Here is a 23,506-nt window from a genome sequence, read left to right on the forward strand (position 1 = left end):
AATCCTGTGAACTGTAGTTTGTTAAGGGTGTTGGGAGTTGTAGTTCTGGTAAACCACCGTTCCCTGAATTTTCTTTTTTTTGTGGGGGATGTGCTTCAAATGCACAATACCCACACATCTCTCCACTCTTCTCCTTCCAAGATGTGGCTCTGAGGGTGAGGCAGGGGCTGGCAAAGAGCTGAGCGACAGGAGTCCAGCAAACAGGTGAGCCCTTCTGCATGCCAGGCAACTCCAGGCTGGAATTTCTGTCTGGGGCAGAGGCGGTGGAGGTGAAGGGTCAAAGGGCACCTGGGCACCTGGACAGGGCATCCCTTCTCAGGTGTCTCCTGCAGGGTCTTGCATAACACCGGAGGCAGAGGGAGAGAGAGAAAGGCTGGAAGGCTCCAGAGGCTGGAACAGGTTTTTCCCCGCTGCAGGTTTGGCTAAAAGAAGGCGTGTGCTCTTAAAGGCAGGCAGCAACACCATGGAGACAGTGACTGCTCTGCCCCAGTTCAGATCAGCCGAAGCTTCGGTTGCTGCTGCCATCCTTGGGGGAGAGGAGGCCCTGGACTGCTTGACAGCCGCCAAGTTTGATGGGGGAAGACCTGAAGGACCACCGCCACCTCCTCAACCAGGGAAAGGAGGATGAGCTGGTAAGAGGCAGCAGAGAACTGAGCTTTCTGGCTCCCCAAATCAGCCGCGTTTCCAGGAATCTCAGCAATTCCTTCCTGCTCTTGGCTCCAGAAGAAGGCTTGCTCCTCCTAGCCCTAGGCTGGCTCCCTGGGAAAGCGCCCCTGAGCAACAACCGAGGGGCTGGGGCTGGGAGGGGACGGGACAACATTGGACAGCTTGCTTTTTTCTCCCTGTGAATCCTCAGGTGGACGTGTCCTCTGTAAAAAGGATGGATTCAGGCCAGGCGAGTCGGCTAGTGCCTGCGAGAATGAAAAGGGGGGCTGCAGCAAAAGGTTGCAGCATGCAGTGCTTCTGCTTAGGAGACTATCCAGGTGGGCTGAGCAGGAAGCGGGTCCTCGGCTCCAGGGGGTTCTGGATGAAATGCAGAACTGAAAGATCCATTTGATCTGGGTCGTGCCTGGGTCACCTTCCTGGGATCTATACCAGGAAGCGTGTGTTGGTTTTCCTAGACCTCTCAGTAGCTTTCAGTACCATTCAGCACAGTGTCCTTCTGGGTATGGAGTGGGGTGTGTGGGGGTGTGGGGTTTGGGGAGACTCAGCGTTGCAGCAGTCCCACTCCTACCTTGCAGGGAGGGCGTAGAAGGAGGTTCTGGGCGACACCTCCTCTGCCCTGCAGGTCTTGTCTTGGCTTCCTCACTCCGTTCTTTAAGAGTGACCACAGAGACTGTGCTGGGGTGTTGGTGACAGGGCACACTCTGTGAGAGGCATCCAGCTCAGGTTGGACAGACGCCTGTCAGGGATGCTTCAGCCGAGATTCCTGCATTGCAGGGGGTTGGACTCGATGACCTCTGGGGGTCCCCCCGACGCTACAGTTCTGCAATTCTTCCTGCCTCGGTAGATAGGAGACCATCCTGGGCAACTTCTTAACCTCGCTGCTGGACTGGATGAGGGAGAATGAATTTAATCTTGATCCAGAGAAGATGCAGGCGCCTTAGGCAAATTGTTCGGCTGACTTTAATTTTGGACAAATGTTTCCTGGGGGTTTAGGGTAAATGGCTTTGATGGGGTCACACAGAATTACAGAAATGTAGAGTTGTGGGCCCCCTAGTCTGACTCCCTGCAACGCAGAAATGCCAGCTAAAGAATCCCAGATAGATGGGCATCCAACGTCTCTTTCAAACTACCCAGTGAAAGAGAGCCCACCTCCTGGCCCCCAATTAAAGAGCAGGCTTGCATTTGGGGAGAGTTCCTGAACCTGTCACTGTTATTTTTGGATGTTTGGGGGGGGCAGCTGTGGTTGGATGCGCATTCAGCTTCAGGCTACATGGTTACCTTACCTGGGAGTAAGGGCCACTGAACACAATGGGGCTTCCCTCGGTGCAGAAACGTGCAAGATTGCATGTTGAGGACACCATCTGCGCCCAAGGCTTTTGCCATGGTTGCGCATGCTGTGGCTGCTTCTTGACTAGACTACTGTAATGCATGTCCTGTGGGGCTGCCCTTGGTTGCGTTTTGGAAACTTTAGCTGGTTCAGAATGTGCAAGCACTATTTTTGTGGGGGCAGGTGGGTCTCATCCTTCATGGACACCACGGATTGGCACTTTCTGGGCTAAATTCCAGATGCAGCTGCTGATCAAAGCCAGCTGTTACTGCCTGAGCCTGGGGTCCTCTAGGGAGCTCCAGGCCCACTAGGTGACCACCACCAGGTCCACCACTGTGAGTTGAGGGCACCAGAGAAGGTCTTCCTCAGGCGCCTCCAGCCTCGTTTAGGGTGCAGAAGACCAGTGAATGCAGTGCATCTTGTGGAATGAGATATGAGCACCATAACATCCAAGACGAATCACCAGCATATTATACAGGAGTGAGTCTTGGGGAAGGGAAAAGCAAGGAACAGGGTATGCAAATAGCAGACAATGATCCAACATAACTCTTAGAGGAACGGTATGCAACTTAACTTAGAACTGTACCCCCCGCAGACAAAGGCCTTGCCCGCATTTCTGCTTCTTACAATCTGGATGGAAAAACACGCCTGCCCTCCAGAGATTCAGAGCTGCTCCAGTCACGAGCCAGAGTTTCCTGACCAACGTTTTCTTCAGTTCCACAGCTTCTGGGGTGATCAGCTTCACCGTTTTGGCAGTTCCCCCCAGTCCCGCAAAGTGAGCTCAGTAACACCCCATTGAGCTGGGAAACACTCTGTAAGTTTAACTACAGTAGTGAAATCGTAGAATTGGAAGGGGTCCCAAGGGCCGTCTAGTCCAGCCCCCTGCCATGCATGAACCATACCTTGAAAAAGACCCTGGCAGGTGCCCACCCAACCTCTGCCTCAAAACCTCCGTGGGAGGAGAGTGGACCACTTTCGGAGGGAGTCGGATCCGCCGTCGGATGGCTCTTACCGCCAGTGCTGATTCGGAATCTCGTTTCTTGCAGTTTGAATCCACTGGGTCAGGTGGATTCTGAACCAGCAGAAAACAAGCTTGCTCCATCTTCCCTGTGAGGGACAGAGAGAAACATATGAACTCTTTCCACCCCCACCCCACCCCTCGCCCAGTGGAAGGACTGGAGACATCTTTCCCACACATCCTGGAGGTGGGGAAAGGGCTGTGTCCACACCTCCATTTTTTGGGAGTCATCCGAAGGCCTTGGCTGCTCTCTAATGGAGTTGGAGTTCTTGTTATTAAATAAACCAAGAAAAAAGCACACCAAGAACTCTGGCCAATAGAAGTTTCATTAGTGGGAAAAGCTCAAGACACACGTTGATCTACCCACACTTAGTTGTTATCTCTGAGAAACGTTGAAAATAACAGGATATATTTATACGAATTCTTCAACTTACATGACCCCTTAAAAATTAGCTGATGAAGGTGAATACATCGAAACAGGGCCCCGTCCTGGTTTCTGATCCATAACTGACTTCTGACTTCTGCTCAATGATTGAAACTAAGATCTTCACGTCAAATCTGACTATGGACTAACTTGAATTTATCTCTACTCATAAACTCTTATCTCTAATACTGTAACAATACTGGAACGTGTCCAGAGGAGGGCAACCAAAATGGTCAAAGGCCTGGAAACGATGCCTTATGAGGAACGGCTAAGGGAGCTGGGCATGTTTAGCCTGGAGAAGAGGAGGTTAAGGGGTGATATGATAGCCATGTTCAAATATATAGAAGGATGTCACATAGAGGAGGGAGAAAGGTTGTTTTCTGCTGCTCCAGAGAAGCGGACATGGAGCAATGGATCCAAACGACAAGAAAGAAGATTCCACCTAAACATTAGGAAGAACTTCCTGACAGTAAGAGCTGTTTGACAGTGGAATTTGCTACCAAGGAGTGTGGTGGAGTCTCCTGCTTTGGAGGTCTATAAGCAGAGGCTTGGCAACCATATGTCAGGAGTGCTCTGATGGTGTTTCCTGCTTGGCAGGGGGTTGGACTCGATGGCCCTTGGGGTCTCTTCCAACTCTAGGATTCTATTCTATTCTATTCTATTCTATTCTAACAAATTATTGTGTTATACATATCCTTATGAGTTTGTAATCTCTGTTTGAGTTTGTAATCCTTGTCAGAATACATACTTTTGAATGGATTAGTTTTTGTTACAATTGACTATTGATTTGCGAGTAGGGACCACTCCCACTATTGAAACTTATATTGGCCAGAGTTCTTGGTGTGCCTTTTCTCATGGCTGCTCTCTCTCACCTGGGAGAATCACCCGGTGCCTCGATGGCCGTGCCAGGGCTGTGCCACGCAGGCCGGTTGTTCCCCTGGGGCAGCGCCGCCGCCGCTGGCTTCCTCCACCAGGCTTCCCTCCGCCTTGCCTGCATGCTGCATTGGCGCTTCTGAGATCAGTCGCTTTTTAAAATGGGCTCATTTCCCCCCCTTCCAGCTGGAGGAATCTGTCCTGCAGCCCTGATGGTGGAAGCTAAGTGTGGAGGGAAGAGCTCACCTACAAAACAATCCCCACCACTTGGCTCTTGGGTGGAATCTACACACATATAAAAAACACTGTGAAAATGCCTTTTTAAAAAAGGTTTTGAAAAACATTGAATTTGACATAGCTCACCATCGCCATCTAGTGTCACATTTGTGTATTGCACTTTGCAACACACTTAAACGTTTTACAGTGGTATCTCGGTTTTCAAACATTTCCGTTGACTAACATTTCAGTTTTTGAATGCCATAAACCCCGAAATAGATGCTTCTGTTTTTGAACGCGTCTCGGAAGTCGAAAATGCCACGCGGCTTCCACTGAGCACAAGATCCTGAGGCGGTCAGCTATTGAGTTTTCGGTTTCCGAACGTTTCAGAACTCGAACGGTCTTCTGGAACAGATTACGTTCAAAAACCAAGGTACCACTGTATTTGCAGGTGTATAGCTGAGTCCTTACTTTGATTCATCTGGGAGCCCTTTTTGCCGTCTTTAAACTTGTTACAAAAAATGTTGCAAATACAAGCCAACCCATTGCTCTTAAACAACTAGCAATGCAGTACAGTTTTGTTAGGTTCTTACTTGTTGGTCCAGTCCAGAACTATTCTCTGTTTGGTCCCAGCGAGAGAGAGACAGACAGTGGCAAGTCCCTCCCCCAACCTGCTGGTGGCTTCTGAGACAGACCCAAACACTCAGGGATGAGTTGTCCATTAACACCAGACTCCATCTTAACAAAGACTCCACCTTCTCCCCACTCCCAGCTTCCGCACCTGCTCCTGTTCTCTGCAAAAATCACAAGACAGAGGAGCCAGTAGGAGAACACTTCAAACTCCCAGGACATTCAGTACAGGATATCAGAGCAGCTGTCTTATTGCAAAAGAATTTCAGAAACAGACTTGAAAGGCAAGTTGTTGCATTACAACTTATCACTAAACTGAAAACCATGGAGAGACCTGGTCTGAATAGAGATATTGGATTCTTGTCTCATTACACATGCTAATCTGCATACTAGGTAAAGGTAAAGGGACCCCTGACCATTAGGTCCAGTCATAACCGACTCTGGGGTTTACTGGCCGAGGGAGCTGGCGTACAGCTTCTGGGTCATGTGGCCAGCAGGACTAAGCCACTTCTGGAGAACCAGAGCAGCGCGCGGAAACGTCGTTTACCTTCCCGACGGAGCAGTACCTATTTATCTACTTGCACTTCGACGGCCTTTCAAACTGCTAGGTTGGCAGGAGCAGGGACCGAGCTACAGGAGCTCACCCTGTTGCGGGGATTCGAACCGCCGACCTTCTGATTGGCAAACCTAGGCTCTGTGGTTTAACCCACAGCACCACCCGCATCCCAATCTGCATACTATCCCTTGCTTTTTCCTGTAGTACTAATTGCAGTCCTCTACAGGTTTACCATACCCATTGAGTTAATCACCCATCTTCTACTACCCTCCTCAGAAAAACCCCACCCTCCCACTATATACAGTCATACCTCGGGTTACAGAAGCGTCAGGTTGCGTTTTTTTGGGTTACGCACCAGCCGAAATGCAGAAGTACCGGAACAGGCTACTTCCAGGTTTCGGCAGTCGCGCTAAATCACACTTTGCACATGCACAGAAGCACCAAATCACGACCCACACGTGCGCAGACGCGCTGCTGTGGGTTGCGGACGCTGCAGGTTGCAAACGTGCATCCCGCACGGATCATGTTCGCAACTCAAGCTTCCACTGTATATAGGTCTGGTGACTTTTGTTTCAGGGTATCTGAAGAAGTGTTCAAGCACACAAAAGCTTAGACCTAGAACAGACTTTGTTGTTGTTGTTTAGTCGTTTAGTCGTGTCCGACTCTTCGTGACCCCATGGACCAGAGCACGCCAGGCACTTCTGTCCTCCACTGCCTCCCGCAGTTTGATCAGACTCATGCTGGTAGCTTCAAGAACACCATCCAACCATCTCATCCTCTGTCGTCCCCTTCTCCTTGTGCCCTCCATCTTTCCCATCTTTTCCCAACATCAGGGTCTTTTCCAGGGAGTCCTCTCTTCTCATGAGGTGGCCAAAGTCTTGGAGCCTCAGCTTCACGATCTGTCCTTCCAGTGAGCGCTCAGGGCTGATTTCCTTCAGAATGGAGAGGTTTGATCTTCTTGCAGTCCATGGGACTTAGTTGGCCTTTAAGTTGCTACTGGACAATTTTTTTAAATTTTTTAATTTATTTCGTCTGCAAACAAAGCTATTCTGCAAATGCAAGCCTCCGCACAAGGTTTTGTGCACATTAAGCATAGCTTTTGCAGAGAGGCCTTTTCCCCTGAAACACGTGTCTTTGCTGGAATAAAATAGCCATTTCGTTTTTTGAAGTGGAGAGGGCTGAACCCGCAGGTGCTCCACCGCCAGGGCAGGCTATTGCAAGAGATACAGATCCTGCCACAGAGATAGGCGAAAGCTGTCAGCAAAATGCAACCATACCAGCCTAGCTTGCTCCTGGCCTTTAACGGGAGCTTGGTATGCAGGAACCAGGAAGGGATTAATTTATTTTAGAAGCTCGAGGTAAGCATTTAATCACCTGCTGATATCTGAAGGCAGAGGAATGTAAACAGAACCTGCTCCTTTTCCCTTATGGGGTATCCAAGAGCCCGCGTAGAATCCTGGAGTGGGTTCCCTGTCGGTATGGAACCTTTATTCTGGGTTCCTCCTCCCTCCGGCGTGGGGTGAGTGGGGACCCTGTTGCAACAGTTTAAAAAAGATCAAGCTTACGAGCTGCTTTGCTTCTCAATATTCTCTGCTTGGCCTCTGTTATTTTCTTCTACGCTTGGGTAGGACTCTATATGGCTCTTGGATACCCCATAAGGCAGGGGTGGGCAACCTTAGGCCCGGGTGCCGGATGCGGCCCAATTGCCTTCTAAATCCGTCCCGCGGACTCTCCAGGAATCAGCGTGTTTTGACATGAGTAGAATGTGTCCTTTTGTTTAAAATGCATCTCTGGGTCATTTGTGGGGCCTGCCTCAAGAGATAAAGGAGCAGTTATTTTCTTATAACCCCGGGGGTCTCGCTGGGCTCCTTCCCTGCATCTCTGGAGGCCTTGGCCTGATCCAGCCCCCGGCAGCCTTCCCAAGGTGTGGGTCACGTGTGTTTTGGGCTCCCCTTTTTGCGCTGTCGTGCTGTGGATGGGGGGGAGGCAGCCGATGTAAGAAGCCCAAGTCGTCATGGCGATGGGGATGCGGGCGATGGAGACGGATGGGCCGGTCCTCGCTCTAAGCATCCTTCCCTGGGCCCCCCCGGCCTCCCTGCCTAGCTCGGATTCTGCCCCGGCGGCTCCTCCTGGCTGTGGGGCCCGGCCGCTGGCACCGTGGAGCCCAGTCCGAGGGGGCTCCGCCGGTTGCTGCCCTGGCCCTGGGGGGCCAAACGGTCGCCGTCGGTGGCCACCGCCAGCTCGCGGGGCCGCCTCCTCAGCATCACCTTCATCAACAGCGGAGCGGCCCCCTCGGCCCCCGAGAGGCTGGCCAGATGCCCCCAAGTGCGTGCCAGCGGGGGGCGGGCGGGCAGGGGGGACCCCCCAGGGGACGGGGAGACATGGGGCACAGGGGCCGGGATTGGGGAGCCAACAGGCCTGGGAAGCAGGTGGGGGCCTTGGGGGGGCCTTTGGCAGTGGCTGCATGGGGTGGGCAGGAAGGAGTTGTTAATAATAATAATAATAATAATAATAATAATAATAATAATAATATGCCGCCCATCCGACTGGGTTGCTGCGGCCGGGAAGTACATGGCTTCACGCCTCCAGTTATTTTTAAATCAGTTTTTTCAACTGGATTCATCTACAGCCCTAAACCCAGAGGTCCCAGGGCGGTTCGCAGAATAAAATCGAAAACCACAAAATACACCATCAAAATAGAAAACGACATTCCAGTAACAACCCCTCCCCCCCAAAAAAACCCCACACATTTTAAAAGGGCTCTCCCTGATTTCTTTTTCTTCCTTCCCTGTTTTTAATGTTTGAAGTTGTCTTCTGTTTAATCTGTTGGGAGCTGCCGAGAGTAGCTGGAGAAACCCAGAATGATGGGTGGGCTAGAAATATATTATTATTATTATTATTATTATTATTATTATTATTATTATTATTATTACATCATCATCATCATCATCATTTTTATTATTCCCTCCCTTTTTTGCAGAAGGGGGATTTTTAGTGCCACTGTAAACGCAAAGACAGCATGAAATATAGAAAGCATAACTGGAAACAAATTCAAAATCAGCCAAACGCCAGCTAGTTCATATTCCACCATGAAGGAATTTCTTGCCTCTTCAGATCTGAATAGGGCAGATTATCCTACACTGGTTTTCCTATGATTGCAGCTAATTGTTGTGCCAGTTGTTGTCCTTAAGTTCGAATTTCCACTCCTGGTGGGTCGCTGACTCGTCGTATTTGTCTCTGTTTTGAGTTTGGGGGGCACCAGGAATACATCTCTGCAACGGTTTCTCTGTTTTAATATTCTCAACCCCCCCCCCCATTTGTACACCCCTTTAAGACTTCTGTCAGTGTAAGCAGGAGAGAAATATTAGCAAATAAATAAATGCTGTGTTGGGGACACTCAGAAGCGGCCAAAGGCATCCCTTCTGACATTTACAAGACATTTGTATTGGGAGGTTTTTAATGACCGATGTTTTAATGTTTTTTTAATCTTTTGTTGGAAGCCGCCCGGAGTGGGGTAGAAATACAAGGGCGGAAGAGAAATATTATTATTATTATTATTATTATTATTATTATTATTATTATTATTATTATTTTGTTGTTGTTGTTGTTGTTGTTAGAAATAATATATTATTGAAAATAATATGTTGATATTCTTATTAGAAATAATATATCATCATCATCACAGTGGTACCTTGGTTTGCATACATTTTGGATTACAACCCCCTTTTTTTGGATTATAAACAAATTTTTTTTGGAGGCCCCATTGGCGAAAACGCGCCTTGGGTCACAACCTGTTTTAGTTTACGAACGGACCTCCGGAACGGATTATGGTTGTAAACCAAGGTACCACTGTATTATTATCCCAGGGGCAGCAGGAGGAGCTTGATTCCTTATGTTCAGGGCGTATTTCCCTTTAACGCTTCCACCCTGAATGACCTGCTGTGTGTGATCTTCGGATGAAGGGAGGCATACAAATTTAATAAATAATAATAATAATGCTAGGAATAAGTGCATTTTCTTTGAAATCCTATTGTTTTGATGGATGTAATTTTCAAGGAAGCCTGTTAAGACTGACGCCTTATTTTATTTTTATTTTTTACAATTTTTACAATTATTATTTACAATTTGCGTGTGAATAATGCCTTTCCTTTGTGTTGCCAAAAGGGCCCAGAAATTCAGAAGGGAGAAGGAAGGAAGGGGGGGGGAACCTTTGTAAAGGATTGTAAAGGAGTGTCTTTCTCCACATAAACTGTTGCAGAAATAGGACAACGTTTGAAAGTGTGATTAAACACTCACATATGTGTGTGTGTGTATATGTATATGTATATATGTGTGTGTGTGTGTAAATATATAAAAATATATTTATAGATAAATATATATTTGTGTGTAAGGGAATTGGTTTCAGTAGGAGTGACACACCTCCCCACCCAAAAACCCCAAAAACATTCTCCGAAAGAGGACCTTTATCATTATTATTATTTATTAAATTTGTATGTCACCCTTCATCTGGAGATTTCAGGGCAGTCCACAGCATAAAAATACAGGATGAAAACACAAAATGTGGAATAAAAGCCAGTTTGCCTAACAGCTTCATGTGGTCATTGGCATGCACTGATAGATGCACATTTAGAAATCGTTTCTGCAATTGGAAATCTGTAAATCTGGCACTGATTATGTGAGAGGAAGAAAGACTTCTCTCTGTCCATTTCCTCCACCTGCAGTTCTGATGATTGATGATTGATACTGATATACACTGATCTTTCCCCCCAGGATATATTTGGCTACAAGACTAAAGGGTGCCGGAGGGCCATGTGCCTCGCTGGGTACGTCCTGTCCTGCGGAGTCCTCCTCCTCCTCTTCTACTGGAAGCCCGAGTGGGACGTGTGGGCCAACTGCGTGCCCTGCGACTTGGAAGAGGCTGACGTCGTGCTCTTGCGGACAACGGTGGGTGCCTTTTGCATCTTCCAGGCAGCCCCCCCAAGTTCTCATCCCCAGAGGTGGCAGCCAGGTGGGGAATCACAGAGCTACCTGCAGGCCGAGTCTCCCACATCTCACTGGGCAGTAACCCGGGAATTGGTTAACCTGCGGAACTCACTCCCACAGGAAGCAGTGATGCCACCAATTAAGAGGGCTTTAAAAGAGGATGGGATTATCTTAGGGAGGTTTTCTTTCTTTCTTTGGCAATCCCTCGTAGCCGAGTAAGATGGTCTTCCATAAACATGGTTTTAACAGTGAGTCCGTAAGTGACTGTGGAGGCCAATTCTGGATCCACATGCCCTTCCACAGTGGGGACATTGGTTCGCGGGCGGGAGTTGATCACGGTGTGGATTTGCCAAGCATGCCTTCCTCTTAGCACGTTTCTCCCTTGTGTCCTGAGTTCGAGTGTCTTCAAAGCCCAGGACACCTTGGGTCAAGGCTGTTCTCCAACTGGAGCGCTCACAGGCCAGTGTTTCCCAGTTGTCTGTGTTTATATTACATTTTTAAAGATTTGCCTTGAGAGAGTCTTTAAACCTCTTTTGTTGACCACCAGCATTACGCTTTCCATTTTTAAGTTGGGAATAGAGTAGTTGCTTTGGAAGATGATCATCAGGCATCCGCACAACATGACCAGTCCAACGAAGTTGATGTTGAAAAACCCTTATCTTTATTAAACTGTTGCAACAGGGTCCTCACTCACCACCCACAGGATGGAGGAGGAACAAAGGTGTGCAAGCCCTTATATAGACTTTTGAAATTCCCACCCTGTAGCTCAAGGTAAAGGGACCCCTGGCCCTTAGGTCCAGTTGCAAACGACTTTGGGGTTGCTGCCCTCATCTCGCTTTACAGGCCAAGGGAGCCGGCGTACAGCTTCTGGGTCGTGTGGCCAGCATGACTAAGCCGCTTCTGGCGAAACCAGAGCAGCGCACGGAAACACCATTTACCTTCTCGCCGGAGCGGTACCTATTTATCTACTTGCACTTTGACGTGCTTTCGAACTGCTAGGTGGGCAGGAGCAGGGATTGAACAACGGGAGCTCACCCCGTCGCAGGGATTCGAACCGCTGACCTTCTGATCAGCAAGCCCTAGGCTCTGTGGTTTAGACCACAGCACCACCCATGTCCCTCTGTAGCTCAAGACCACCCCCAAAAAACATCATACATACATCACAGAAGGGGCAGTCTACAGCAGAATCCTGTCTGGCAGGAAACCTGTTGATGGGTTCTCCTGGAGAGCCTGGCCATTCCTTTGTGATGATCAGTACTTAATTCCTGAGTCTAGGTCACAGGCTCACCCTATTCATATGCCTGGAGAAGCTTCCAGTTTGGAAGAATTTTAGAGTAGGAAAGAAACCCCCTGGGGTCATCTAGTCCAGCTACCTGCCGTGCAGGAATCAAAAAGCTCACGGTGTAATTTTTTAGGCCATCATCATTACGTCTGAAATTCATGGAAGTGGACAGTCCGGTACAGTCTGTGATTTAAAGCTCTGTCTCCAAGCACCCTTTTTCTATTCCAGAGCTTTCCCCATGAAAACCGGCTCTTTAAAGCTCAATCAGAGCAAACATTAAGCTGAGGAAAACTCGAATGGACATTTGAATCCGATTCAGCTTTGAAGCGTTTTTTTGCAGGGAAAATTCCGGGGCAAAACCCAAAAACCCCTCCATGCTTGGACACAGAACGCTAAAGTGCGGCCCTCAGCCTGGAAAGAGCAGGGCAGACGTTGAGTGTGGAAGAGCCCTAAGGCTTGTGTGAATAGCTGCGTGATTTGTCCTGCTTTAACCGGATTGTGAATTACCAACGGGCTTCACGCTGTGTTTTCCCTCCCCCTAGGATGAGTTCCAGAAATACACCAGGAAGAAGGTGATCCACCTTGATTTGCAGAGCGTCTTGGACAGTGAAAAGCTGGACCACCTCCTTTTGGGCGCTGACCAGGATTCCGTCATCAGCAGGGCCATCATGAAGCCTGGAATGACGGTGAGCTCTCCTCGGCACAAGCCGGCAAATGAGTGATGGGCACGAGAAAGAGGCTTCTTTCTATCCCCTCCTTCCCTGCCCCTTCCTTTCTAGATTGGAGGAATTTGTTTTCTTCTTTGGCGGTCCCTCATAGCCAAGTAAGATTGTCTTCCATAAACACGGTTTTAACCGTGAGTGGGTAAGTGACTGTGGAGGCCGATTCTGGATCCACATGTCCTTCCACAGTGGGGACATGGGTTTCTGGACAGGAGTCGATCCTGGTGAGGGTTTGCCAAGTGTGCCTTCCTCTTAGCACATTTCTCCCTTGCGTCCTGAGTTCGAATGTCTTCAAAGCCCAGGACACCTTTGGTCAAGGCTGCGCTGCCGACTTCCTTTCGTCTGCCCTGAATCTTCCAGCAAAAACCTTCCCTTTGCCTCCGTCCCGAAGAAGCCCGGGGTAGCAGATGCGCAAATGAAGCTACAAGGCTCCTTTGCCCCAGAAGCTCTTTCCCTGAGCGGAGGCTGTGATGCCAGCCGCCCCCCGCCTGGCTTGTCCCCCCAGGACGAGAGGGGCAGGAGCTCCGCCAGGGCGGGGGCCGCTCAGGGGCAGGTGCGGCACTTACCTGCGCGGCGTTGCTGTCTGGCTTGACAATGGTGCGGCTCACTTGCACGCTGCCTTTGCTCCCGTCCGAGCTGGACTCCTCCATTTACTGTAAGGAGGAAGGAGGAGAACACAGATTGCGACTGGGAGAGACTCCAGGACCAGATTAGAGGGTGGCAAAGATGGCGAAGGGTCTGGAAGCCAAGTCTTAGGAGGAATCCTTGAGGGGGCTGGAGATGTTTAGCCTGGCCATCTGTCTTGACACGCTTTGGCTGAGAGACGCTTTGCGTCTTTGAGAAGAGGAGACTGAGAGGAGGTCCGTGGTTGTGGAAGACAATCTTACTCGGCTATGAGTGATCGCCAAAGAAGAAGAAGAAGAAGAAGGATGACGAGTCCTGCTGGATGAGGCCAATGGGGCCCTATCAAGGGCAGTATCCAGTTCTCACCGTGGCCAACCGGATGCCTGGAGGAAATCTGCAATCAGGATTCGAACACGAGATCCATGTTCTCCCCTCTTGTGGCTTCCAGAAGCATCACTGCCTCTCCACCCCCTCCCCAAATCCTGCCGGCCCTTGTGGGGAACAGGGGAAGACAACTGTCCTCTGCCCACCATCTTGGGCTGCAACTCTTTCCGTGTTGCCCCGCTGTGGGCTCCCTCCAGGGGCCTTTGCCAAGCAGCAGCGGAAGGACGGACACACCAATGGCATGAGGTGCAAAAGCAGGTTCAGCTGATCCTGGAGCAGACTGACAGGTTGTGTTGCAAACAGACAGGAAAAACCACGTCCTGGAGCGGAGCCAGAGGCCCCGAGTTTTGCTCTGCCTGTTAGCAGAGGGATGGAGCCGAGGGGAGGGGACCTCTGGGGCAACGTTCCCACGCTCCTCCCTGCTGGAGGTGGCATGAGGACAAGGCCTTCAGCCCTGTGAACGTGCCACAGAGCGGGTCCCCGGTGCCAGCCGCGTGAAGGGCAGCCTCCAAAATCAAGGCGGAGGGTGACGCAATGTTTATGCCAGATTTCCTCCGACAATGGAGCAGCCGCTGTGTCCCTGTGCATTCAGGCAGCGGCAGAGGAGCTTTGGCATGCCCCAGACTCCTTTCTGAGGAAGCCCCGGGCTTTGCACTGCAAACCACAACCGCTCTGCTCAGTGGAGTGTCTTTGCAAACCAATCGGTTCCCAGAGCCTCACTCCATCGCTCAGTCACACCGTCCCAGGGTCCTGGCAGGCCCCCGGTGGGGGCGGCCTTGAATTTCGCGAGGCATGGAAGCAGGAAGTGGGCCAGGAGGAGCAGCCAAACACAGGGCGACTTGTGCATTCCCCACACTTTGCCAGGCTGGCAAACAGGAGACCCAGGATGAACAAGGGCTGCAGATTCTGGGATGTTTCCGGTCACTGCAGTCAACTCTTCCTCCTGGAAGCTGTCCCTCCCGGGTGACCATCGGGGGATAAGAGCCAAAGGCCCACCTGAGGCATCATCCTGTATCCCGGTGGCCATTCAGATGCCTCTGCAAGCTTCCTCTTCTTCTTTGGCCAAATACGCTTCTCTTCCATAAACACGGTTTTAACCATAAGTCCGTAGGTGACTATGGAGGCCAATTCTGGACCCACACGTCCTTCGACAGTGGGGACATTGGTTTCCAGAAGGGAGTTGATCACAGTGTGGATTTGTCAAGTGTGCCTTCCTCTTTGCACATTTCTCCCTTGCATCCTGAGTTCCAGCATCTTCAAAGCCCATGACACCTTTGATAAAGGCCGTTCTCCAACTGGAGCGCTCGCAGGCCAGTGTTTCCCAGTTGTCGGTGTTTATACTACATTTTTTAAGCTTTGCCTTGAGACAATCTTTAAACCTCTTTTGTTGACCACCAGCATTATGCTTTCCATTTTTAATTTGGGAATAGAGTAATTGCTTTGGAAGACGATAATCAGGCATCCACAAACATGACCAGTCGAACGAAATTGATGTTGAAGAATCATTGCTTTGACACTGGTGATCTTTGCTTCTTCCAGTACACTGGCATTCGTTCACCTGTCTTCCCAAGTGATGTGTAAAATTGTATCCTGTGCCTCGCAGAGGCTAGAGATGCGAACTGGTCCTCTGGACCCCAAAAGGAAATTATTCCCTGGGGCAAATTTCCTGACTTCTAGGTCTCCCAGCCCTTGTCATGCCAAGGTCACTGTCAGAGCACACCGGACTTTGACCAAGATGACACGCTTGCGCAGTGGGGCAAGGGCACCATTCTCGCCCCCTGCCGCCACGGCAGAGTTGTCTGGGGCACAGCAGAGAGGTCCATATCTGCTTATGGGCTGGGATGCTTCAGTGGGCAAGCAGGGCTGTAATGGCTTGTCTCTCCCACAGACACCGGCAGTAATTATCTCAGGTTTATTGCTCAAACACATAAATCACTCCGGAGCTCCTTCACTCCGTATCTGACTCCAAGTTAGCAGTTGCCGAGTCTAAACACCGCCCTTCCTCTTCTTCCAACAGGGGAAAAAACCCTTTTGCTTCCGCTCTTTCCCCCTCCTCTCACTGACCTTTTCGCGCCTGAGTTTTTGGGCTAGCTATTCTGGGCCTCTCCCCTTCTGTCTCTGAGCTATCTGCTGCTTGCTCTCTGACGTTTTCTGAATTCCAGTTCAAATTCCAGCATCCTTATCTCCCTTGGCTTGCTTAGATTCCCAGCCTCTGTCAGCTCCGGAACAAGGGCACATTCAGAGCCATTGAGCATCGTGGGAGCTGCTTGGGAAATCCACGGGAGGATCAGGAACTCCCCCCCCCCAAAAAAAAACCCCACCTCCCAGTTTACATGGGGAAGGTGGGGGGAACAAATAATAATAATAATAATAATAATAATAATAATAATAATAATAATAATAACAACAACAATAATAATAATAATAATAATAATAATAATAATAATAATAATAATAATAATAGTATATTTGTACCCCACCCATCTGGTTGGGTTTCCTCAGCCACTCTGGGCAGCTTCCAACAAGGATTAAAAATACATCAAAATGTCACACATTAAAAACTTCCCTGAACAGGGCTGCCTTCAGATGTCTTTCACGTTTGTGTACATAAGCATGGGGTTTCAAAAGTTCCTGCTTCTTTTTTACTTAATTACAATGGTAACTAAGTAAATGCTGTTCCTCTACTCCTGATCTAACCAACCCTCCTTCACAACTACCACCCCCCCCTCACTCTTCACTCCATCCTCCATCAGTCTCTCCTGAAGAGGCCAAAAACCATCTTGGCTGCGAGTCCTGGAAGACCCTCTCCCTTTCCCCACCTGGCCTGGGAGTGACGGGCCCAGTGAGATGGATGGAAGGAGAGACTCCAGCTACAAAAGCTGAGGCTGCTGAACAGACTCTTTGGCTTAGGATAATTTTTTTTTGGGGGGGGGGTTGCTGCTTTTGTATATTTATTTTAGATCTTGTTGTGATTTATGTGGTTATTCTTCAATTTGGTTGTGTATTCTACTGTTTTATTGTTTACGACTGCTTTGCTATTTATTACATTTGCACAATGACTTTCACCCAAAGATCTCAAAGGTTGGGGGGTCATCTGTTAGGAATTCTTTTGCTGAGTATCCTGCAGGGGGTTGGAGAAGATGACTCTTGCCATCCAGTCCAATGCAAAAATTCAAGCATTGAAGCTACAGCTTTTTAATTTTTACCGTAATTTTGGATTCAGTAAAGTAAACCAAAGAAATATTCATAAAGACAGCATAGGGCGGAACATTATCATGAAACTTATCATTCCGAAACATTATGAAAAATACGCAAAATTTCACAAGAAATCTGATGATTTATATGATTTATATGTATTTGCACATATTAATTTATAGGTATTTATAGGTATCATTTCACAATAAGTTAATTTAATCATTGTTCCCATTTGCCCCCCCTCCCATCCATTCATTCATTTTATAGATGCTTTTAAATAAATAACCCTAACCATAACCATGCATTGTTCTAACAGGTGAGATACATCCATGTACAAAAAATCCGTTATGTCTGGGACCTCGTGGAAAAGCAGTTCCTGAGAGTTGGGTGAGTTTTTCACTTGACTCTTTTTTTAACTTGGAGACTCTGAGGGGTCGGAGGGGCCCTGGCTGAAATGCCCTCTCACCTTTCTGCCTCGTCTCCTTCCAGGTCGCTGGAAGACTCCAACACTTGCTACGAAATCCATCACAAATTTGGGGACGGGCTGACGAGGAAGGAGAAGGTGCTCAGGTGTGGTCCAGGGGGCAGAGCTGCTACGCATCTAGTCCAACCTGCTGCAAAGCAGGAATCAATTTAATCCCTCTTTCTTTTTGTAATACATTTTTATTCCATTTTACAATTTAATATTCAACACATTTATCATATGAAAGAAAACAGAACAAAACAAAACTCTCCCCACCCTGTGACTTCCCTCAACTTCCCCTTCTGGTTCTTTAACTTCTGCTTAAATTTTCCCTTATTTTCCCTCTTTTAGCCGAATGCTCTTACATTCTTATCATTTTCATACCAAATTTTCTTCCAGTTACTTCTTACATTTAATTAATTTCCGTATTGTCGTTTCTTGACCTTTACTCTTGCTTTCTTAATTGTCAGTGTTTTACTCAAACCCTGCTAGTGAGTCCATTTCTTCACAATATTTCTGTAAATACAGCACGAACGATTCCCAGTCTTTTTTAAAATCTCTGTTGTCTTTTTCTCTGACTCTTCCTGTGAGTTTCGCCATTTCTGCATATTCCATAATTTTAAGTTGCCATTCTTCTTTCATTGGTGTCTTGCCTTGCCTTGCCTTGCTTTGCCTTGCCTTGCCTTGCCCTTCCCCTTCCCCTTCCCTTCCCCTTCCCCTTCCCCTTCCCTTCCCTTCCCCTTCCCTTTCCCCTTCCCTTTCCCTTTCCCTTTCCTTTCCCTTTCCCTTTCCCTTTCCTTTCCCTTTCCTTTCCTTTTCCTTTCCTTTCCTTCCCCGTTCCCCGTTCCCCTTTCCCCTTTCCCCTTTCCTTTCTATCGCTCCTTAAATATGTCTCCACGCCTCTGGCACTATCCAGCGGGAAAGGAGCTTAGGAGATAATTTTCTGTGGAGGACCAACAACTTGGATGGCTGTGAAAGAGGATTAGACAAATTCATGAAGAGAGGACTATGGATGGGCTCCCAGCCAGGACGGCTCTGCTCCGCCTCCACAGAGAGAGGCAGCAGCAATGTTCCTGAGTCCCAGGGGCTGGAAACCTCAGGAGGGGAGAGAGTTGCTCTTGTGTTCGAATCCTGCTTTGGTTGGTTTCCCTTTGGTGCATCTGGTCAGCCCTGTGAGACCAGGACGCTGGACTGGATGGGGCCCTGGCCTGATCCAGCAGAGTTCTTCTCATGTTCTTGAGAGTGGACAGAAGGAGCAACACACACGCCCTGCCAAATCCCTGCCTTGCCCTGGAGGTCTGGGCTGCTTGTTCCTCAGGTCTTAAGGGGGTCTCCTCACCTCTCCTCTCTTTCTCAGGAAGCTGGTTTGCGGCCCCAACGCCATTGAAATCAAAGTCCGCCCCATCTGGAAATTGCTCTTTAAAGAGGTAACGGGGTTTTTTTATTTCGGTTATTTGTTAAAGTTACTGTATTTTTCGCTCCATAGGGCGCACCTAGTTTTTAGGGGGGGAAATCAAGAAAAAAAATCTTATTCCCCCCCCCAGCCCCAAAGAGCAGCGTACAGGCTGTGCACAACCTCTCCCTTCCGGAGGGGTTGCGCGCGGCTATGGCACAAGCCAAGAAAGCCAACGGGGTGGATCCCGCTCGCTGTTTTGGCTGCCAGGAGAGGCTGCGTGGGGCTAAAGTGGAAGCCATAGCCCCGTGCAGCCTCTCCCTGCTGGAGGGGCTGTGCGCAGCTATCCCTGAAGCCTGGAGAGCGAGAGGAGTCAGTGCGCACCGTCGCCTCTCGCTCTCCAGGCTTCAGCAAAAGCAACGCGAAGGCTTTGGAGCGCGGAGGGAGGCTTAGCGTTGCTATCGCTGAAGCCAAGGAGCCTGCATTCGCTCCATAGGACGCACACACATTTCCCGTCAATTTTTGGAGGGGGAAAAGTGCGTCCTATAGAGCAAAAAATATATACCACTCTTCCTCCGAAGGGTGGATGGGTGGGGAGGTGGCGCCAAGGTTACTGGAGAGACCTATTTATTTGTTGCACCTTTTCCTCTGAGGAGCTCATGGTGGTGCGCATGGCTCTTGGGCCCCCACAACACCCCCGTGAGGTAGTCTAGGCTTAGAGAAGGCAGCGACTGGTCCCCAAGGTCACGCCCAGTGAGGAGCATCATCATTTATTATGTCTACCCTGCCCATTTGGCTGGGTTTCCCCAGCCACTCTGGGCGGCTTCCAACAAAAGATTAAAATTACATTAAAACATCATGCATTAAAAACCTCCCTAAACAGGGCTGCCTTCAGATGTCTTCTAAAAGTCAGAGAGTTGTTTATTTCCTTGACATCTGGTAGAAGGGCGTTCCACAGGGAGGGTGCCACCACCAAGAAGGCCCTCTGCCTGGTTCCCTGTAACTTGGCTTTTCGCAGGGAGGGAACCGCCAGAAGGCCCTCGGAGCTGGACCTCAGTGTCCGGGCAGAACGATGGGGGTGGAGATGCTCCTTCAGGTATACTGGGCCGAGGCCGTTTAGCAGGGATTCGAACCCTGGTCTCTCCTAGGTCCTAGTCCAGCAGTCTAACCCCTGCGCCACACTGCCTCTCTAGTCAGCAAGAGGCCCAGCATGGAGTCCTGGGATGCTCGTCAGTCAGAGACAGGCAGACAGGCAGACTGATGTTCTCTGCCCCATGTTCTCTGCAGATCCTGAACCCTTTTTACATCTTCCAAACCTTCACGCTGACCCTCTGGCTGGTCCAGGGATACATCGAGTACTCCATTGCCATCATCATCCTGTCCGTCATCTCTATCGCCCTCACGGTGTACGACCTCCGACAGGTGAGTCTGCCACTCCTTTTGCCCTGGTCAGGGCTTCTCCTAACGTAGCTTTCCTCCACTCTTTCCTGGCACGGTGAAAGCTCCATGTCCAAATGCTCTTTTTGTGCTTGGGTTTTTTTTTTGCTCTGGAGATTTCCCAGCAAAAAGCTGCTCTTTAAAGCCAAATTGGAGCAAACAGCAGTCTGCGGAAAACCCCAGTGGCCATTTGTTGAGCTTCAGTTTTAAAGAGTGAGTTTTCGCAGGGAAAGCTCTGGGGCAAAAAAAGGGGGGGGGCACTCAGACACAGAACTTGAAAGCCTGGAACTCAGGACAAGAGGTCACTGCTGCCTTTAATCCGTCAGATTTGTATAGAGCTTTAATTCTAAGCAAAGGATGGGAGTGCCTTAAGCCTCCTGGAAGACCTCGCCCTCTCTCACGCCGCAGGGCACCACCCTCTCAGAGGCACCTCTTCCACTCAGCCTTTGGTTTATTTGACCAGCTTTTCTGCCTGGCTTTTCCCATCCTGCTGACCCCCTTAGCCATATTGTGCCAGGGCTGATGGAAGTTGCGTGAGAGAAAGTGGAAAGAGAAAAGTTTTCCTCCCTCTCTCCTAACGCTAGAATGCATGGGAATGTTGGAAGATTCAGGACATTTTTCTAAAAAATAATAATAATAATAAATCCTGCTTCACACAGCATATGGTTAAACTGTGGAACTCCCTGCCACAAGGTTTCCCACAGTCACCTGGTTGGCCCCTGTGAGAACAAGATGCTGGTCCAGCAGGCTCTCCTTTTGCATGTGATTGAATTTTACTCACTAGAGAGGGGCCGACTGGAAGGCCCCCCCAGACCAGCCTTCCCTGCTCAGACATGCTCAGCGCATAAGTCTCTTTTTTCCGCAGCAATCAATCAAGTTGCACAACCTGGTGAAGGAGCACAACAAGGTGGAAGTCCTGGCCTGGACCAAGAATGAAGGTGTGTGTTTGTATTGGGGTCCTGAGACAGCTGCCTTCTTCTCCTGCCCCACAGCCCCCCCTTCCCCTCCCAGCACTATCCTGCTTCCCCATCTCCCCCACACGGGGCAGCCTCAAGGCCTCCAAAGGAAGGGTTCCCAAACTCTCCTGGGCCACCCGGGGCCGGATTTACGTATAAACTAAACAAGCTGTAGCTTAGGGCCCCACTCTCTTGGCCCCCCCAAAAAAATTTAAAGGGGGAGAAAACTGGATGTACAGTTCCAAAATAAAAGATAAAAAGCAAATACAGTGGTACCTAGAATCATAGAATCATAGAATCCTAGAGTTGGAAGAGACCACAAGGGCCATCGAGTCCAACCCCCTGCCAAGCAGGAAACACCATCAGAGCACTCCTGACATATGGTTGTCAAGCCTCTGCTTAAAGACCTCCAAAGCAGGAGACTCTGCCACACTCCTTGGCAGCAAATTCCACTGTCAAACAGCTCTTCCTGTCAGGAAGTTCTTCCTAATGTTTAGCTGGAATCTTCTTTCTTGTAGTTTGGATCCATTGCTCCGTGTCCACTTCTCTGGAGCAGCAGAAAACAACCTTTCTCCCTCCTCCATGTGACATCCTTTTATATATTTGAACATGGCTATCATATCACCCCTTAACCTCCTCTTCTCCAGGCTAAACATGCCCAGCTCCCTTAGCCGTTCCTCATAAGAGTATTGTTCCGGAGGCCCGTTCCGGAGGCCCGTTCGCAACATGAAAAGAGTGCAACCTGAAGTGCCGTATCTGCGCAGGTGCACGGTGCAATTTAGCGCTTGTGTGCATGCGCGAGTGGCGAAACCTGGAAGTAACCCTTTCCAGTGCTTCCGGGTCGCCGTGGGATGTAACCTGTAAGAACATAACATGAAGCAAACGTAACATTGAGGTATGACTGTACAGTGGTCCCTCGGTATATGAACTTAATCTGTTCCGGAAGTCTGTTCTTAAATCGAAACCGTTCTTAAACCGAGGCACTCTTTCCCGAATGAGGCCTCCCGCCACCAGTGCCCTTCTACCATTCAGATTCCGTTCTTAACCCAAGGTAAAGTTTGCAAACCAGGACACTACTTCCAGTTTTGCTGAGTTTGTAAACCGAATCGTTCGTAAACAGGACTTTTCTTAAACCGAAGTACCACAGTAAAATAAAACCTACATACAGCAACAGTGTTTTGTGTTGTGTAGGCTCCTATTTATTATGTGCAAATGGCTTTAGATACCTATTAGGTTCATAAATTAATATATAGCACATATTCAACATAAAAAACAGTGGCAATTTGTTGTTGACAAAGGACAGCTGGACATATACAGGGCCCCATTACCTTCAGGAGCTCGGGACCTCATTAAAGCTAAATCCGGTCCTGGGGCCACCCCCCCCCCTTGGTTCCATTAAATCCAAAAACAGATTGGAAAACTGGACCCAAACCAGGAAATAAAATAATAATAATAATAATAATAATAATAATAATAATAATAATAATATCTTTATTGTCATAAAAGATATTGTTATGTCATAAAATAAAATAATAATAATAATAACGACACCCTGTCTTTTCCCCTGAAATGAATTTCAATAGGGACAAACATAAGGTTCTATCCAGACTTTTAGGCCCAGCTCAGCGCTTTAAAGCTCTGCGCCTGAGCTGTTGCTGTTGTTGTTTGTTCCGGCACTTTTCCTGGGAAACCTGCACTTTAACAGAGCCCCTTTTCCTGCAGGGAGCTGCAAGGTGGAATCCTGCCAGCTGGTCCCAGGAGATGTCCTTCTCTTGGAAAGCCAGAAGTTTTCTCTGCCCTGCGATGCCATCCTGATAGAAGGGAGCTGCGTGGTCAACGAGGGGATGCTCACAGGTATGTACACAGAACTGCCCTGGCCTCCCTGTGCCCTCCTCCCACGCCCTCCTTCTGCCCGCTCTGCTTTCTTTCTCGCGCAGATGAAGGGATTTGGAGGGAGGCAGCCTGAAAGGTAAATTTAAAAGGGGGCAGGTAAATTAACCTGTGGCACTCTCTCCAGCAGGAGGCAGTGATTTGGCCGCCAAATAGAATGGCTTTAGAAGAGGATGGCGCAAACTCATGGCGGGGGAGAGGGCTGTCAGTGGTTCTACTCTGCCCCCACAGTCAGAGACAGCGATGCTTCTGGATCTCAGTTGCCAGAGGAAAGAGGGTGATTGGGCTCGGATCCTGCTTGCCCGTTTCCCATTGGGGCATTTGAGACCTTCGGGTGTAGGGCAGTGTAGAAATTAAAAATAAAAATAAACATTTGGATGGCCCCTGTGAGAACAGGATGCTGAACTGGGGGTATTTTCACCCCCTCCCATTGCAAGAATCTCCTGATGTTTTCAGAAAGGAGGGGG

The 23,506-nt window shown here is 49.1% G+C and overlaps 1 protein-coding gene across 4 annotated transcripts in view; it reads left to right on the forward strand.

Moving 5' to 3' along the window:
• Nucleotides 1-306: 306 nt before the first annotated feature.
• LOC309533026 (putative cation-transporting ATPase 13A5) overlaps nt 307-23,506 on the forward strand; it is a 56,005-nt gene continuing 32,805 nt past the window's right edge. The window contains exons 1-9 of one of the 4 annotated variants that reach the window (XM_082223921.1): nt 307-632; nt 10,481-10,654; nt 12,518-12,661; nt 17,217-17,287; nt 17,390-17,470; nt 18,721-18,790; nt 20,044-20,178; nt 21,059-21,131; nt 22,872-23,003. In XM_082223921.1, coding sequence (XP_082080047.1) covers nt 573-632; nt 10,481-10,654; nt 12,518-12,661; nt 17,217-17,287; nt 17,390-17,470; nt 18,721-18,790; nt 20,044-20,178; nt 21,059-21,131; nt 22,872-23,003 — 940 coding nt within the window. In that variant the 5' untranslated portion in view covers nt 307-572. Of the gene's footprint in view, nt 633-7,569; nt 7,635-7,740; nt 8,036-10,480; nt 10,655-12,517; nt 12,662-17,216; nt 17,288-17,389; nt 17,471-18,720; nt 18,791-20,043; nt 20,179-21,058; nt 21,132-22,871; nt 23,004-23,506 lie in introns of those variants that run through there. The other 3 variants (XM_082223922.1, XM_082223924.1, XM_082223923.1) reach the window with 3 other exon arrangements.

This window comes from Podarcis vaucheri, assembly GCF_965113315.1.
Source record: "Podarcis vaucheri genome assembly, chromosome: 5".
Lineage (NCBI taxonomy): Eukaryota > Metazoa > Chordata > Lepidosauria > Squamata > Lacertidae > Podarcis > Podarcis vaucheri.